This window comes from Vespa mandarinia, chromosome 7 (genome assembly GCF_050613455.1).
Source record: "Vespa mandarinia isolate Hongniang chromosome 7, ASM5061345v1, whole genome shotgun sequence".
Classification (NCBI taxonomy): domain Eukaryota; kingdom Metazoa; phylum Arthropoda; class Insecta; order Hymenoptera; family Vespidae; genus Vespa; species Vespa mandarinia.
Window position 1 is genome coordinate 2,790,184 of NC_140816.1, and position 18,007 is coordinate 2,808,190.

Consider the following 18,007-nt stretch of genomic DNA (forward strand, 5'->3'; position numbering starts at 1 on the left):
TCGACGTTCAGAGTTTCAAGGGAAAAGGACGAAATACTATCGAGATATTTTCTTCCCCTCTTCCTCCTTCGCTTTTCTACATTTCGATATTTCCCTCGGAGTTTTTCCTTCGAAAAGAGGCTGGCAAGGTCGAGCTTTTTGATTTGGGTCATGTCGTTTTCAAGCGAGTTTCGGATAGAAATAGAAGAGGGAAAAGAGAGAAGGAAAGACAGATAGATAGATAGATAGAGAGAGAGAGAGAGAGAGAGAGAGAGAGGTAAAGGGAAGAAGAAAGATTCGTATAAATTCATGAAAAGTCTAAGAGGAATCGGTACCTTCGTGGAATCTTACTGTACATAATCGTTCGTTTATACTTATGTATGTACGTTTATGAAATTCCACGGAGTTTCAACATCAAACTTGAAACGTCTCGGGCAAATCTTTCTCGTTGTCTTTACCTCGAATATTTCTGGAAACGTAAGTATATAAACATATCATATTGCATAGGCTTCTCCATCTAATGAAGAATATTTTTCGTAATTTGTTTTAAAAACAATTTATTTATATTACGTAAGTAGAATATATTTAACAAATAAGTACATTTTGTTTTTTAAATTTTCATCGATATCATCACGATGAAAATTTTTGATATTTATGCATTATTGGAATTTATTCCTAATTATCTTTTAATTTTCATTTAGTTCGCGAAAAGCGTAACAAGACAATTGTTGTCACTGTCGGACATTCTCTGAATTCATTAATCGAACAATGATTATATATTATATGATAGGTATATTTATATTAGACGAAAGAAAAAAAAGAGAGAACGTTTGTGAATTTGGTAAATGGTAGGAAACTTTTCAATGAGATCATAATTACGATGCGTTGTTTCGATCGTGATTATTTTTTTCTGTCGATAGAAAGCAAATGCACGTATATGTATACATAAACGCGCGCATATATATGCATACAAACACATACACATGATGAGAAAGTGAAGCTTTGATTTTTTTAAAAAGAGAAACGAAAAAGAATGAACGAACGAGCAAAGTTTGAAATGGGAGCATGGTAAAAGCGGTAGAAAAATATTCGTCTCGGAAAGACCGCATCGATGGAAAGGAAAGGTAAACAAATTTGTGCGAATGTGTAATTTGGAGAAAAGCGTTCACGGATTTTCTTCCTTTCATTTCCTTTCTCTATTTCCTTCTTTTTCTTTCCTTTTTTTTCCTCTTTCTTTCTTTCTTTCTTCTGTAATTAACATCTTAGGAACTAGTCGACTTACGCTTATTTGTCTCGTTTGACAATCGATCGTGCTGGTCAATCTTCTTAATTTTCCATACGCCGAACTATATTTCTTCTCTGTTTCGGCCATATTTCTTTTTTTCTCCGGAAGACTTATTTTCCTCGGGATATAATTCTTCGTTAACAGTAAAAAAGATTCTCTTTGAGTTCTTAGTCACATAAATATCTCGCTAACTCCCGCGACACTTGTCTCGATAATTCACTCGTTTTACTGCATCCTTTACAGGTCGAAGTTACGATCGGTCCCTCCGATCAACTTGTTCACATTGGACACTTATTTTATATAGTCACTTTGATTTTTCTTCTACGGATCCAGTTTCTCACCTTCGTTCTTTTATTATTAATTTCGAAGGTTACGCTAACGTTGTGCTTTTTGAAAAGTCCCTTCCCGTTCGCTTTCACTCAGTGAAGAGGTCGACGTACATTACTCACGACAAGGCTCGTGCGAACACAGATCCGAGCCAAAATAATATTTATGGACTACCGACGTTATGCTCGAGCTAAGATCACTGTTTAGTCGCCAAAGAGACCTAGCTTTAACCACATCTTTTTTTAAACTTTATTGTTTCTCCTCTTGTTTTATTTTATTTCTTTTTTTGTTTCGTTTCTTATTTTTCTTTTCTTCTTTTTTTCTTTTTTTCGTTTTATTTTATCCTCCCTTAAATTATTATTATCGATATTAAATGGACGTTCAAAGTTTCAATTTCATTTTTTATTCTCATTTCAATTTGCACCTCTCGTAGATAATGATCCTTTCTCGAAGAACCTTAATACGTTTGCTTTTTTTTTTTTTTTTTTTTTAGAAAACTATCGATGTCCTCTTACTTCGTTGATTTCATTATTCAAAATGGTCGTAGTTAGATCGGTTTATATGTCTTAACTTTTCACTCGCGTATAATTCGCATTCGACTTTAACATGAGAACAACTAGTTCGAAGACAAAAGATGTCGGAATATGTCTTTGGTCAACCTTCGGCTGTTTTTAACTGTCATTGCCCCTCCACGATCGGCTGGCAACAAGAAAATGGCAGGCGGTGTCTTCTCTCTCCTTATAATAGCGTTTCGGTGTGCCGGTTGTAACGCTACGCTCATTGCCAAACGTCGAATGACTCGTGTATACGATTATTAACAAGAAGGAACAGAATATTTCTCATCAATTTGTCATTTACACTTGCTTTCGTTTCAACATTGATCTTTACTACTGGCAGCACATTTCATTCATACCAATGCGTTCTTTGTTCTATTCTTGCAATGTAACACGTAAAGTAAATAGACGTGAAATAAATACACGTCTTAAGTAACAATTCGGTCGAGTGACAAATGAAAATTTGAATCCATCCATTCATTTTCTATCACTGATATTTTGTAATCTATTTATAAATAATACATACATTGTTTTTTTTTTATTCATAGATGTCTATTTAGAAATATATATATATATATATATATATATATATATATATAACATTGTTTCGATCTAATTTTACATTATCGATTGCTATTCTATTTCGGTAAAGCATCTTCTAAAAAAGACTTTGACTTTAAATCGAAACTTTCACTTCGTTTGTAACGAGATGTTTGTAAGAAGACGAAATAGAAGTAGTAGTAGTAGTAGTAGTAGTAGTAGTAGTAATAGTAGTAGTAGAAGAAGGAGAAGGAGAAGAAGAGGAGGAGAAGGAAGCTGTCTGGAACTATTTTTGGAATGACACGACGTAGAAATCTGAGATTCTTGTGAACCATTTTATTACCTACCATAGTTCAATCCAATTAACATTTCCGGATTTAAATTCCTCATTTGTTTACTAAAGCACGAAATAATATTACAGAGTCTGAACAATGAAAATCATATTGTACTCGTTCGACTGTAAATAAATGATCAGAAATATCGTATACTTCTTCTCTCTCTCTCTATATATATATATATATGTACATTAATCGATAGGGAATTTTCGTAGGATCGACTTTATCTTCATATGCTTTTTTTTCTTTTTTTGTTCTTTTTGTTTTGCTTTTTTTTATTTTTTCGTTAGAGCAACGTACGGAACGAAACTAGTACGTAACTACCACTGGCACAGTTGTTACGGTGCATCAATTAACGAAGTTCGGCTTGTAAAAAATTTTAATTGCATTCTCCCTTGCTAAGCAAAGGGATCGATAAATTTCACGTATGTACGTTCCAAATGTTTTCCACATTAATCCGATAGTACCATCTGTCGGCTTTCATTTCGACGTTAGCTTTCTTTCTGCTTACTGAATCATATTATATACGCTTGCCTCGTTTTCAGAAATTAATGCGATACAAAGCGTGTCTCAGTAATTTGACAAACTTTTAAAAGCTAAAACGCTCGAAACATACACATATTAAAGATCTATTTCACATATGATCGTTACAATGAATTAAATAATGATCTTATGATTTAATATTTTCTTTCATTAATTTGAATAATTAGAAATTCATTATAAAATTGTTATCAACAAAAAAAAAAAAAAAGAAAAAAAAGAAAAAAAAAAGAAAAAGAAAAGAGAGAAAAGTAAACTAAAATGTCATTTTTAAAACAGTCGTAAGAAGGAATTATTTATTTCTAATAATAAATACATTAAATTTACTCGTTGTCGAAGAAAAAGTGCTTATACGTTAATCGTTGTTTTTCAAAATGTAGATCTTGAAATATTAATTATATTTCGAGTTAACAGAAAAATTAAAAGAAAGAATAATTTCAAATTATATTGATGAATAGAGCATATAACATACCTATCGAAAATTTTACGAGCAAAACGTTTATCGGCGATTAAACGTTGATCGTTCAGTAGATAAATAAATTTATGGTCAGACGTATACTTTTTCATATATCAAATACATACATATATACATACATACATATATATATACATATATACATACATATATACATACATTATATATATATATATATATATATATATGCATATGTAACTACGTGAATTTGATTTTAATGAACAATTATTACTCTATACTTTTTCCTTTATTTTTTATCTTTCCAATGTTATATTCAATTTCAATAATCGAAACTATCGAAATATGTTATAACTATCATCATAACTATTCATTCTGTTACTTTGATGGAGGTTCAAAAGTTTGATATGCAAATTAGAAGAATATTAAAGCCGCGCAATTAATATAGCACGATGGGATTGAGATTATATGCTTTTATAATCTCTCTCTTTCTCTCTCTCTCTCTCTCTCTCTCTCTTTCTCTCCAAAATTTATTCATTTTTAACGAACTTACCAGATTTATGGTGACGATGAGATCGTACTGTTGTCTCTGGCCTTTCTTTTTGTTCTTTCCCGTTTTAACGGAAGCAGCCTTAGGGGTAACTTTGACCTGCCCTTTTTGAGCTGTTGGCTTCTGCGCTGGCTTTGTCGCGACCTTGGCACCAGGAGCCCCCTTTTGTCCAGCCGCTAACGGTGCCTTTTGACCCGTCGCACCTTTCTGATTCACGTGGCCAACTCCATCGGCTGGTTTGTTGCGTGCCTGATGGAAACAAAACAAATATTACTGGTTAGATGTCATGAAGATACGATCTACTTGAACAATGATAACGGATCAGACAGGTCGAACCCGTATCATAGCTTTTTCTTCGAATTCCCTCGAACATAGTCGAGCGTAGACGAGCGTGCACGATGAGAAAAAAAAAAGAGAAAAGAAAAAAAAAATAAAAAAGGAAATAGAAAAACAAGATATACCGTTAAGATTGAATAAAAATCTCTTTTCGCTCCCCATCCCTTCCCCCATTTGAAACACGCTAAGCCATTTGTGAAATGTTTCCAAAAGAAAATGAGAGACTTATAACTCGATTATATTCGTTGCTCGCGTGTAAGCGTGCGTGAAATCACAACGCCAGAAATGAAATTTTATTCCGCAAGAATCAGCAAGGACGGTCAAAAGGGTAGAAAGAAAAACGCGGGAAAAATTTTCAAGTTGGAACGATAGCTACGAGTTTAAATTATCGGCTCGTAATTCTCGTTCTCTTGACGGACACGTTTCGAAAAAAAAAAAAAAAAAAAAAAAAAAGAAAAAAGAAAAAAAAATGAGACATCAGCACGGTATCACCGTGGGCGGCCATATTGTCCGCTTGAAATAATAATCCTCATTTGCCAACGTTGTTTTATTGTCTCTCGTAAGAATAAGCTACGAGAAATTGGATGGAGTTTTCTTCTCCGCACTACACTTAAGAATTCGTGTTGCTTTATGATCGTAACGTTGCTCGTAAAACTCCCCCAAAATATGCGCCCGCAGTGTTTCGGCAATCTTATTATTCTCGAATGAATCATCTTTACGAGTCGGTATCATCGAGTCGGCCCGAAACGAGATCTACCCGGAAACAGAAATCTAAACAATATAATATCGCGTGTAAACATTTATCTCTTAACAGTTTTATCGTTTCTACGTTAGAACAACGAACCGTGCGAAAAATCGTTTTACGGACACATTACGATTTTATTCGTTGAATTTGAAATAATATGTTTCCCAAATAGAAGGCTCTCTTGATTTTTCCGATCCGTTAAACGTTTGATTCTTATCAAACAAGTTTTTTTTTTTTTTCTATGGAAATTGTAGACCTGAGTTGGACGAAAATCTGGAGAAAGGAAACAGTCGGTGTAAAAGAGGAAAAATCCAAAAGTAATCTTATTTCCGACAGTCGATATGGAACTTAGGAAGATGTAAAAAGTGGGTCATCGTTGATCAGAAATCTCTTTCATATCAGAAAATCAGGAAAGCTACGAATCGTTTTCTTTTTTTTTTTAATCTTCTTTCTTCCTTTATTTATGTTTCTGTTTTTTTTATTTTTAATTTTTTTTTTGTGTTTTTTTTTTTTTTTATCGATATCTCGCGATAAATACCTTTCTCGGAGAATCGAATTCGACGATAGTATTTTCAAATGAACGCCCGCGACTCGCAGTAAACTTCGTTTTATAAATAAATCAACGTAAAAACGGTTTGGGACACAAGGACGGGATATATCTCTTTGAATCAGCGAAAAGAGATTTTAAATTGGAGTAAGCAAAAAGGATTTGTCAAAGGCGTTATCGAATATATCGCATTATCGCGATACGTTAGAATTCTAACGATCTCTTCTTGTCGATTTAATACATTCTTCTTTTTCCACCGTTATAAAATTCACGTATATATGTAAGTTTCGTGGTCTTTCGCAAAATCGACTCGATTATAACAAGAACAAAGGACGTTCGATATTTTCAATAAACTCATCATCGTGCTATCGAAGAAAATCTAGATAGATTCGCCTTCGAATGGATGGATTTCCTATACCATTTTTATTGTAGAATGGATGTATCGATGCGCCTAGCAGATTGAAATTATCCGGATTGTATTGGTTTTTATTCTTTTTTATTTTTATTTCTTTTCTCTTTTTTTTCTTTTTTCTTTTTTTTTTTTTTGTATCGGCTAAAAGAAGAATTCGAAATATTCGTTGCGAACGAGCTTTCGGGAATATTACCACGATAGAAATAAAAAATTCATTGCAGATTCAAGTTTTACTTTTACTTTACCATCAAATCCAAATATGTTCTTTCTTTTTATATTTTTTATTTTTCTTTTATTTTTTATCTTTTCTTTTTTTTTTTTTTTTTTTTTTTTTATCTGTATAAATGATTAAAATAATACCTGACCGTTATGCAATCTTTTTCTATGTACTCTTTGCATGTGTCACTTATAAATTCGATTTAGTGGAAGGCAAGAGAATCGATATTAAGCGTGTAACCATTTATAGGGAAGAGAAACTATAGAAGGTTTAACGTTGTAGAAATATGTCGAACGATCGTGTTTACGAGCGAAAAATGCATCAACGAAATGAAAAGTACTTAGGTGTTTATATACGTATATAAGAGAAAAAAGAATAAAAAAAAAATAAAATAATAATAAAAATAAAGATGGAAAAAAAAAGAAAAAAATGAAAAGAAAAAAAGTACAAACGGAAGAATCAAATTGGACAGTGAAATGCATTTCCTTGACCTCGTCGTTCTCGTCGCACGTAAAGCATAGTCTTTCTTATTCTTTTGTATTATTACACCAACAGAAACGTGAAAAAGCTTCTCGGCGGTTTCCTTTCTTTTTCCTTTTTCTTTTTTTCTGTTCATATTTTCAATGAAAACGCGAGCATGTACACCGGCAAAAATGTTCTCTTCAACCGGATAAGAATTCGCGAAGCATGAATTCACGAAAGACAGGAACCTATATGCTTACCTACCTCTATGTATTATATAATATACACACACACACGCACAAATATATATATATATATATATATATATATATATACCTATATTCATTAAGATTTTCCAAGTGGCATTTTCGAAATCACGCGAATGAGTAAAAACAAGGATTCTTTTGCTTTAGCGAAATGAAAATGTTAGGGTAGCAAACGTTTGCAGTTTTGGAAGAAGATGGAGGAGGGAGGAGAAAAAAGAGAAAAAGAGAAAAAGAGAAAAGAAAGAGATTAATTAGGCGAACCGGAAAGACCGAATGTTGAAGGAACGACAACTGCCATGTTTCGTTAGTTTGCCCTGGGACTCGCTATTGTTTCACGGTATACAAGCTAATGATGCCACGGAATCATTTGTGGTTTACTCTCTTTGATCTGTATCCCTCTTTATTTCTATCTATTTTCTAGCAACGTTCTTTTTTTTTTTATTATTATTATTATTATTCGGTCTCGTTCTATTATCCAGCTAAAGTTTCTTTCTTTTCATTTCCCTTTTAATATCGTGACTACGCTCCGAGACTAAGGATTCGAATGAAAATATCGAAAAGGTAGAGAAATAAAAGAAGATATAAAAAGAGAGACGTATCGATTTTAAAGAAAATAATTACAAACCGGTTGGCAAATAGAATACGATGCAATTTCAATTATGAAACTGTGATACCGTTAGGTACAAACGATCAGATTATACAAATAGGAAGAGAAGGAATAGTACGAAGAAGAAGAAGAAAAAGAAGAAGAAGAAGAAGAAGAAGAAGAAAGGAAACATGGAAATAGAGATGATTCTGCAAAATTGTTCTCTCCATCGTTATTATCTCAGAAGCAAGGTTGAACGATGAAGGGCCTGGGAATTACTTCCTCCATCTACATCGAAAACGACTCCCAACTCGGTTCGTAGTAGATACGAATATCCGAAAACCATGCAGATTCGGCGGTTTGAATATCCGACGAGAACGCAAATGCGGAGAGAGAGAGAGAGAGAGAGAGAGAGAGAGAGTATAGTTTGTTGAAACTAACTCCATCGATTCGGCGAAGAGTCATAAATCCGAGGATGGCACGATGTGCTTGGAATGAGAGCTGGAAACGTGTAAAGGCACAACTTTATCTCGAAACTGATAATATTTTTTTTTTTTTTTTTTTTTTTACTTCAAAATATAACGATAAGTGAAAGAAGAATTTAAAAACGTAAAGATTGTATTTCGATCGAACGAGTTTGAACGATGAAAGAAACGAATGAAGAAAAGGATAGTTGTTATAAGTTCTGTCGTCTAATTTTTATCGATAACGATTTAGGACCAAGAATTCCTGCTAAATATAGCAGAGTTGAAAAATATCCAAGGTTTGTTCAAATAATAATTCAAGAAAGAGCGAGAAAGACAGAGAAATAAAACGAAAAAAAATAGAGAGAGAGAGAGAGAGAGAAATAGAGAGAGAGAGAGAGAGAGAGAGAGAGAGAGAGAGAGAAAGAGAGAGAGTGAGAGAGAGAAATGGTATGTCTCGCGTGGGTAGATCCGTAGAGATAATTATAGCTCTTACCGTCTGCCACGTTCTTGGTTAAGGCTCCGTCATACGTTGCGTACCCCAAGAGGAAAAGAAATGTTGCCTTTTCTGTATAAATCTTGATTAACAAGAATCCCAATTTGATTCGCGTTTCAATTTATACAATAAAATAATAACGACGTACGAACATTTTAATTGCAATACTTTCGTTAAATATATTTTCTAACTCGTGGATATACCGTGATTCCATAAAGTATGATAGAAACGAAATGGGAATGACCAATTTTGATCATTCGTATTTAGATCTTAATGAAGTTAGTGTATTAAATTTTGATTAATTCTAAATAAATGTAACAATTGTAAATAAATGAATATACAATTTTTTTGCTCTCTGTCATTTGTTCGTTGTTCGTTGATTTTTCTTTTCTTTCTTCCTTTTTTTCTTTCTTTTTCTTTTCTTTCTTTCTTTCTTTTTTTTCTTTCCTTTTTTTCTTTTTTCTCTATAGGCAATGTAAAAGTTAATTCGCGAAATAATAGATTGGTTCGTGCGACTGTAGTAAATGACGTTTAATTACAAGTTACCGATGTAAAATGGGTACAGCCGTTAGTTTTCACGGCTCTTGATACGATCGTATCGAGTTAGGGAGAAAAGAAATACGACGTCGTGAGCTTTACTAATTTACCGACCTTGTTCTCTCTCGTACCTACAATCTTGCTAACGTGCACTACCTGGAATATACATCTCATTAGCCGAACACAGTGAAACTCGAGGGGCAGCTTCGAGGAAAGTTTCAATGTTACGATTTATTCGTAACGAGTTATTTAATTAGAGTTTAATAGTCGACTCGAGACACGCTCGTAGTTTTAGACAATTTCTTTATTTCTATTTCATTTATTTTATTTTAATCATTCGTCCAATTTAATTCCAATTCTTCTTCAATCGTTTTAAAAGAATCGACGGAATTATCGATCGATTGTTAGATATAAATAATGAATCATTGATTTGATTTATCTAACACGTTGCCAAATCGTTGAAGAAATATTCGAGCTAACGAAGAAATCCTTGGTTTCTTTTTTCTCGCAAATAAAAGGTACATTTCTTGGCACGTATACACAACGGATAATTTAATTTCCATATAACATTCGTTAACAACGTTTTTTTCGGATATCAATCTTAATCTATGCGATCATATATCAATCGTATCTAAGTTTATTATAGCGATTAAACGTAAGAACGTGAAGGGTCGGGTCGGCTGGGGGCGGAGGAGAGTAGGCGGGTGTAGGGGGGGGGGGTGTAGAGAAAGAAGAAAAAAATGTGTAACGTTCGTTAGGTATGTTCATAAGTAATAAGGGTGTAAGAAAAGACGAGTGAACTCTCGATTATTTCAACGGGAACTAATTTTCGAAAGATCGGTAGGAATTTGAGGATATTAAATTTCTTGGTAACCGATAAAAAAGAATCGTCGATACGTTTCATCGAGCGACGTGGTAGACCAATGGAAAGCAGCAGTATCATAGCCTGGAATGTTTTGAAATAGCATGAGTCCCCACTTCTTTCCTCCTCATGTTTTCTCCCACCCTCCTCTTCTCTCTCTCTCTCTCTCTCTCTCTCTCTCTCTCTCTCTCTTTCTCTCTGTCTCTTTCTCTCTGTCTCTGTCTTTTACCCTTTGCACAATCACGACCGACATCCAAGAGCGAGCTCTTTAACATGAAATATTTCCATCGTTTCGTAACGCATTTTTATTCTCTGCCGGTCCTCAAGAGTTCAGTTCACGAAAAAAAAGAAGAAGAGGAAAAAAAAACGAAAGGAAGAACTAAGAGCAAAGTAGATATATTCACTACTTCGGCAGAATTTCCAAGATCTTTCCAAAAAACTAACTTTGGGAGTAAAGTAGAAGAAAAATTAGCAATTCGAAAGAAATATCCCTTTAAGAGTGCATGGTAGGAACTTATTGAAGGTTTCTTCTTCTTCTTTTTTTCTTCTTTTTAAAAAGAGTAAAACGAATGAGTGTTCAGAAAGAGAGAGAGAGAGAGAGAGAGAAAGAGAGAGAGAGAGAGAGAGAGAGAAGGGGAGAGAGAGAGAGGGAGAGAGAAAGAGAGAGAGAGTAACGCTGAATTCATGACCTCTTCCGATTGGTTGAACATTTTCAGGGTGAACTATAGCATTATAGCTGAGGAGAAGATTGGCGTCACGAGAACCGAAGAAGAGGCACGACTTGAAGAGAACCGCTTTTCGTTCGGCCCGTGGAGGGATGGGGGAGTAGATTTCTCAGCTTCGTCTTTCCACGTCGGAGCTTATAAAAGATATTCGGCACAGCTTGGACGTTTAGTGTCGGAACGAACGGCGAGAAGTGGCGAGGAGTAGAAGAAGAAGAATAAGAAGAAGAAGAAGAAGAACAAGAGGAAGAAGAAGAAGAAGAAGAAGAAGAAGCAGAAGAAGAAAGGAAGAAGGTGTTCCGAACTTTACCTTTTTTGAATTCTGACGACTAAAAAAAAGGAAGAAAAGGGAGAATAAGAAAAAGAAGAAGAAGAAGAAGAAAAAGAAGAAGGGGAAGGAAAGAACTAAATAAAATGGTTCGTTCGATGGTGATTTTTTGTGCGTTGTTGTGCTTATATGGATTGAAAAAAAGAGAGAGAGAGAGAGAGAGAGAGAGAAAATAAGAAAAACAAGAAAGCAACGAGTTTCGTTTTTTGGCAAAGTTCCGACGGATTCCACCACCGTCCTTACGAGCCTTATCGCTTTTTCTTCGGGCCAAAAGGGAATTTATGTTTTTGTTCATTTCTCTTCTTTCTTCCTCTCTTTCTTTTTCTTTTATTTTTGTATTATTATACATCATTAATACTACACGATCGATAGTGTAAATTCGTTCGGACAAATTGTACAACGGTACCATACTTTTGATCATAAAATTTATGTATATATGTATGTATATATATATATATATATATATATATATGTATGTATGTATGTATGTATGTATGTATATATGTATTTAAGAACTTTGAAAAACGTGAGTGAAACTGACAAACCTTTCGTCTCATTAACACGAACGACTTTTGAAAAATGTTCTTTCAATCCTTTGTGATTCGCTCTCGTGACTGCTTTTAATTCCTCTTACTCTATGTATTACATAATTTTTCTCATTATCATTTCCAAGCTCGTTTTAAACTCTTCATCATTCATTTGATTTGATCTGTTTCAGGACGAGGAACAAGTACAAAGTAAGTGGTAATCGCGTGTTATATCGGATGACTTCGTACATTATTTTCTCACGACTTATGTAATTAACGTGCAATGTCGAAGTTCACGAGACTATGCACGCGAAACATAAAGAGAAAAAGAAAGAGAAATGGATAGAGGGAAAGAGAGAGAGAGAGAGAGAGAAAGAGAGAGAGAGAGAGAGAGAGAGAGAGAGAGAGAGAGAAAGAGTCAATTGGGTAAGTTAATGCAATTTGATTAATGACGATCGCGAAATGTTTTTGCAAAAACGCAAAGGGATTATTAGTTATAGTTGAAGAGGAGGATAAATAGAAATTATAAACACGTGTAAACAATGTCTATCTAACGTTTTCACGTCAACAAGTATCATGTATCTACTGATCGGAATAAGGTCGTAAAATAGATATATAGATCCTCGGTCTGCAGATGCTTTATGTTACGAGATGCGTAACTGCCGTGTCTTTGAACGACTGACTTGACAATGACAGCAGTGTTTCATTAAGATTTGTTATTGCGACGTGCAACTTGTTTTTGAGATATTACATCCGCCATACGTTAATTGAATATCCCATTAAAATACTTTTTCGAATATATGTATACATGTATATCAAAATCCGCGAAAATTCAGATTCGCTATAATATTACAATTATATATGTATACACATTCAGGAATCCTCTTTCGTGATTTTTTTCTGAAAGTTCCAGTGTTAAAAGGAAAGAAAAAAAAAACAAAAAAAAAAAAAAAACAAAAAAAAGAAAAAGAAAACAAAAATCAATTATTACATAATATCATTGTTTTCGTATTTATACCATAATACAAGAAGAATGATGTTAGATTTTTTTTTTTTTAATCTATTCGATATACTAATATCACGAGTTAAACTATACGATTTCGCGTGAAAGCTGAGGAGTAAACCGACAGACAAGTTTAAAAGGAGGAAGTGAGCCATGTCGAAGATGGTTGCCAATGAAAAATAAACCATTGATTGACTCTGCCACGTTATTTCGATACGCACGTTCTGGCATAACCTATGTATGTATAAACAAATTGAAAACAGCAATGACGTTGCCGTTATAATTGGAATTAACTTAGTTTTCCTGGGTGAAAAATAGAATTAGCAATGACTGTAATATCTCGAGACGTTTCTCATTTTTTATTTGTTTTTTCGTCTCTTTTTTAAATATTTATATATATATATATATATATATATATATATATATCTGTTTTTTATTTTTCAACGAGTGAAATCTCTTTTTATTACTTTCGCAGTGCTCAGGAGAGCTTTCTCCATGTTTGACTCCACTAAATCCGGAAGGATCGAAAAGGAAAAGGTCAGAACGATTCTCAATACATTAGGACACACATTTGACGACCATGAACTCGAAGTATTACTGAAACAGGAAGACGAAGACGGTGAGTTTCATTTTTCATTGGTATTTTTATGGAAATTTCAAAAATCGATGATATCTGTCGATCGGAAAAAAAAAAAAGTAATAACGAAACGTTGAATAACAAAGTGTTGATTTACTTTTCAAAACACGACGAGTTATTTTTCTCGTATATACGTCGAAAAAAAATTCATTCATCGAGTTTGCAAAAGAGAAGGAAATAAGAGGAAGAAGTAGAGTAGGACATTGCGATCGAACAAGCGAAACTATTAACGAACGAGAAACTCGTTACGAGCTAGAAAAGTCGCTTGAACTTCGACGTAATTTATATCGTACCGTAAGATATTAATTAAGATCGTATCATAACGGAACGTTCGAGTAACCGCTTTGAGGGGGATTAACATCCCTCCCTCCCTCCCACCCCTTCTCTCTCTATAATAAATAAAGTAGTTATGGAATGTACAGATCTGATCAATTCAGTTTCGTGATAAATATCGTATCACTAGAAGAGCTTACCGTAGAAATGACGTTTCTGTATAAAAATAAAGAAATATTATAAATTTGAGAGATAAAAATTCATTTCGTCTTATAAAAAAAAAAAAAAAAAGAAAAAAAAGAAAAGGAAAAGAGAAAGAGAAGAGAAAAAGGAGAAAAAAAAGAAAAGAAAAAAAGAAAGAAAGATAGATAGATAGAAAGAAAATTTCAAATAAAGTAACGGGATGTAAATTACGCGATTTCTTTTGCATAGGTATTATATGAAATTCTAAAAACGTCGAATCCGATTAAACTCTTTCTGTTACTTTTGTCTATCGAAAGTTATTCATATTATATCATGATCAATTTGGAATCGAAGATGTAACGTCGAAAAATATCGTACGTATAAATCCAACGGATTAAACTGTAGCGAATGGCTATCAAAAAGTTCCTACCTTTCTTCTATATATAGCCTTTCTTTCTTTTTTTGTTCTTTTCTTTTCTTCTCTTTTTTTTTCTCTCTCTCTCTCCTTCTTCGTTTCAAACCAACAATGGAACGGCTTTATCAGCGTTCGACGTCGTTTACGAACGAGACTCGCAGGTGCTTAGCCATTGTAGCACGGCTGAGCCTCTAAATCGGTCCTTAAATTAGATTTGGTTCTCTGAATTGCCTCGAAATCGAGACAATGCTCGTGCAACTCCACATCCTTTATGCTTTCCAGGTGTACACAGAGAGTATTATCATGCAGATAATACCATTGCTATCCGTGCTCCCTCGCTTCATATGTATTACACATGTAGAGTTTACCGTATGAACTTCGATAATGATTTCATTCCGAACGCAGTACTATCTTTCTCTACGTTTATTAAGTTGGACGAGAGAAAATCGAACATATTCGTTAAATTAAAATAAATAAATAAATAAATAAATATATATATATATATATATCATCGTGTATATTAAAATATGAAGACAATACGCTTCGTACACTTCCGATATCGATGCGAGATATTAATTAACGTGTGAATTGTCGATTTTATGTTTTGTTGTTTTTCTTCTTCTTTTTTTTTTTTTTTTTATTAGGAAGCGGTAAACTGGATTTTGATTCGTTTTACCGAGTGGCAACGCATTTTCAAGAAGAGGACGACGAGGCGCTTCAAAAGGAACTCAAAGAAGCTTTCCGTTTATACGACAAAGAAGGAAATGGTTATATACCGACCAGCTCACTTCGTGAAATCTTGGCAGCTTTGGACGATCAAATAACGCCTGATCAAATGGACGGCATGATCGCTGAAATTGACACCGACGGTTCCGGTACCGTTGATTTTGACGGTGAGTTTTAAGCGTTTCAATTTATTTTATTTATATAATATTATAGCAATAAGGATGAACGTTGACTGAAGTACGAAGATTAAGAGGCAAAGCAGTACTTTATTTCTTTGAAATTAAAAGCTTCCACGAATTTAACATTAATAACGAGAAGACCACTCATATGTATATGCACATAGATATATATAAATATATATATAAATATATATATATATATATATATATATATATATATTCTCCTATATCAGATGCAAAAGCTAAAATTTTAATTACGCGTAATATCTCTAGCCTAAAGCTTTACACGAATGAAAGGAACTTCTACCTACACTCCGACCTTTATTCACGCTCGGCTTTGTGCGAATATTCCTCGTTTACCACGTTTTACATATTATACGTGTGAATTTCTAAGTAGCTACAACGGACGCTTCAAATTGGACTGTTAACGACTTGCACTTGCAAAAAAACATATACAACGAAATTTTCAGTTATGAGTATACGCAAAAAAAAAAAAAAAAAAAAAAAAAGGTAAACAATGTCTACTTTTCTTACATCAAATCATCGTGCAAAAGTTAAGAGAAAGAATTATGTATGGTTTTCTTTTTTCTTAAATAAATCAAGTACACGTATTCATATGGATGAGCTTGAAACGAGTCTTATCATAAATTTGATAATGATAATAATAATATCAACATATAAAAGCTATTTCTTAAAGTTCAGATCGTTATGGAAATGTAAAATTGAAATTTATAAATGATATATAACTCTATTTGAATTTATTTGCTTCTTTTATATTATGAGAAAATGAAAATATAGATATAGAGTGTGATCGTGTATGTGTGTGTGTGTGTGTGTGTGTGTATAAGTATGTATGTACTGACTTGATAGGAAAAAAAATTAATTTTTCTTTTCGCATATAACGAAGCTGATAAGAGAAATAATAAATGCGGAAGTCTCGTTAAAAGGTATAGAAACGAAAATATGGTTGGTCGAGCCGAAATCGATCGAACGTTATCCGCTCTTTAACTTTCCCTTCCATTCTTCTTTTAAAGTTGGGTCACGCGAAATCTTTACATGTTTCAAAAAGATACATCCTTAGACTTTCGAAATATATTTCAATTTATCTTTATATAGAACATCTATTCGTTCGACGATTTCGAAATAATTTTATTTTCGATCTTAAACGCGTGAAATTTTTCTTCGTTGACATTTCTAAATTTGCCATAATAAAATATGCATTTGTGTGTAAATTAAATGTATACATTTAGATGTACGGTAATGAGAGTAATAAAAGTATTTAATTAACTCTTACTTTAAAAGTAACAAAGAGACGACCTTCTTTATATTCAGTTGTTTCACGTATCTGGAGCAGAACATAATAATTTACAGTTTATAATCCGAAAAAAAAAGGTAAAATAATTAATGGGCCATTGGTGATTGAACGCGTTATGAAGAAAAGTAATAAAGTGATATTCGTGATCGATTCGAATATTACGATTCGATATAATAAAACGAAAAATTATTGACTTATGGCATCTATGGCGATCGTAAACGAAGTAAATAGGAACGTTGTGAAGTAGTAATATGTCGTATGATACCAGCCTCGGTTCTCGACAGATCGAAAGTAGTAGTAGTAGTAACGGACGAATTGTGATCAGACGTATGTAGAAGTCATCTACCTAGAAAACAAATTTCTTTTAGATTAAATGAACTCTCATGAAATGAATCACTATTTGCATTTGATTTTTACAGAATTCATGGAAATGATGACCGGTGACTGAGACCAAGGAATAGGATCCCTCTCGAAGGATATTTTCTTTCAAATTAATTTAAAAAAGCTGTGCCTTCGCAACGCAAATCAATATCGCCTTCCTTGAAAATATTATTTATTGTAATCATTTCGGTGCTTCCGTATTACACGATACGATGCTCGTTAAATTAATTTTAAGCTGAATTAAAATAATAATATATGTATGTGTGTGTGTGTATGTATGCACGCTTAAGCGTAGGACGTATCCTCGCATCGATGCAATAAAATGTACGATAGAATTTTACGAAAAAGAAAAAAAAGAAAACAATATAGCGAACAGCATTCGAACGAATCGATATAAAAGTCTATTACTCTCTTCCTATTTTTTTCTCTCTCTTCCTCTCTCCCTCCCTTTCTTTCTACTTTGTGTTAAATCCTTCATTACAATAACAATATTTCTAACGTATAATGAATGACCAACGATAAAAAAAATATATAAGGTTTCAAAGTGAAAACATTAGCTATATAGACTTATGCTCTAAATACTTTCTATGAAAGGATCTCTTGTCTTATCAATCGACTGGTTCTACATTCGCACATAAAACGGCCATTTAATCTCCATTTGCTACAGATTAATGGTACTATGTTAATCAATGTCGATGATAAACCAAGTTGTAACGGAGCAACGTGCCATCATTGTAAGTTATGGAGCATACCGATAGTGAACATTATTCTCTCCCACATGCCTAATGAATCGGTAGCTATACTCGCTAGCTTTCATTCCTTTTTATCAATTTAGAACACTCTCT

At 33.3% G+C, this 18,007-nt stretch overlaps 2 protein-coding genes across 5 annotated transcripts in view; one reads left to right on the forward strand and one right to left on the reverse strand.

The window, feature by feature from the left end:
- Positions 1 to 18,007, reverse strand: part of LOC118440458 (neo-calmodulin) — a 96,683-nt gene that overhangs the window by 9,065 nt on the left and 69,611 nt on the right. For 3 of the 4 annotated variants that reach the window (XM_035863515.2, XM_035863509.2, XM_035863511.2), the window contains one exon: positions 4,547 to 4,792. In XM_035863515.2, coding sequence (XP_035719408.1) covers positions 4,547 to 4,792 — 246 coding nt within the window. Of the gene's footprint in view, positions 1 to 1,261; positions 2,440 to 4,546; positions 4,793 to 18,007 lie in introns of those variants that run through there. The other variant, XM_035863516.2, reaches the window with a different exon arrangement.
- On the forward strand, positions 339 to 17,555 carry TpnCIIb (troponin C type IIb). The gene is made up of 6 exons (XM_035863518.2): positions 339 to 456; positions 11,190 to 11,612; positions 12,242 to 12,260; positions 13,529 to 13,672; positions 15,206 to 15,454; positions 17,201 to 17,555. Exons 2-6 carry the CDS (start codon positions 11,610 to 11,612, stop codon positions 17,227 to 17,229), a joined length of 444 nt encoding a protein of 147 aa, XP_035719411.1. The 5' UTR covers positions 339 to 456; positions 11,190 to 11,609; the 3' UTR covers positions 17,230 to 17,555.

Coding starts and splice junctions, on each gene's coding strand:
- TpnCIIb (XM_035863518.2), top strand. Junction 13,673..15,205: donor GAAACAGGAAGACGAAGACG/GTGAGTTTCATT, acceptor TTTTTTTATTAG/GAAGCGGTAAACTGGATTTT. Junction 15,455..17,200: donor CGGTACCGTTGATTTTGACG/GTGAGTTTTAAG, acceptor TGATTTTTACAG/AATTCATGGAAATGATGACC.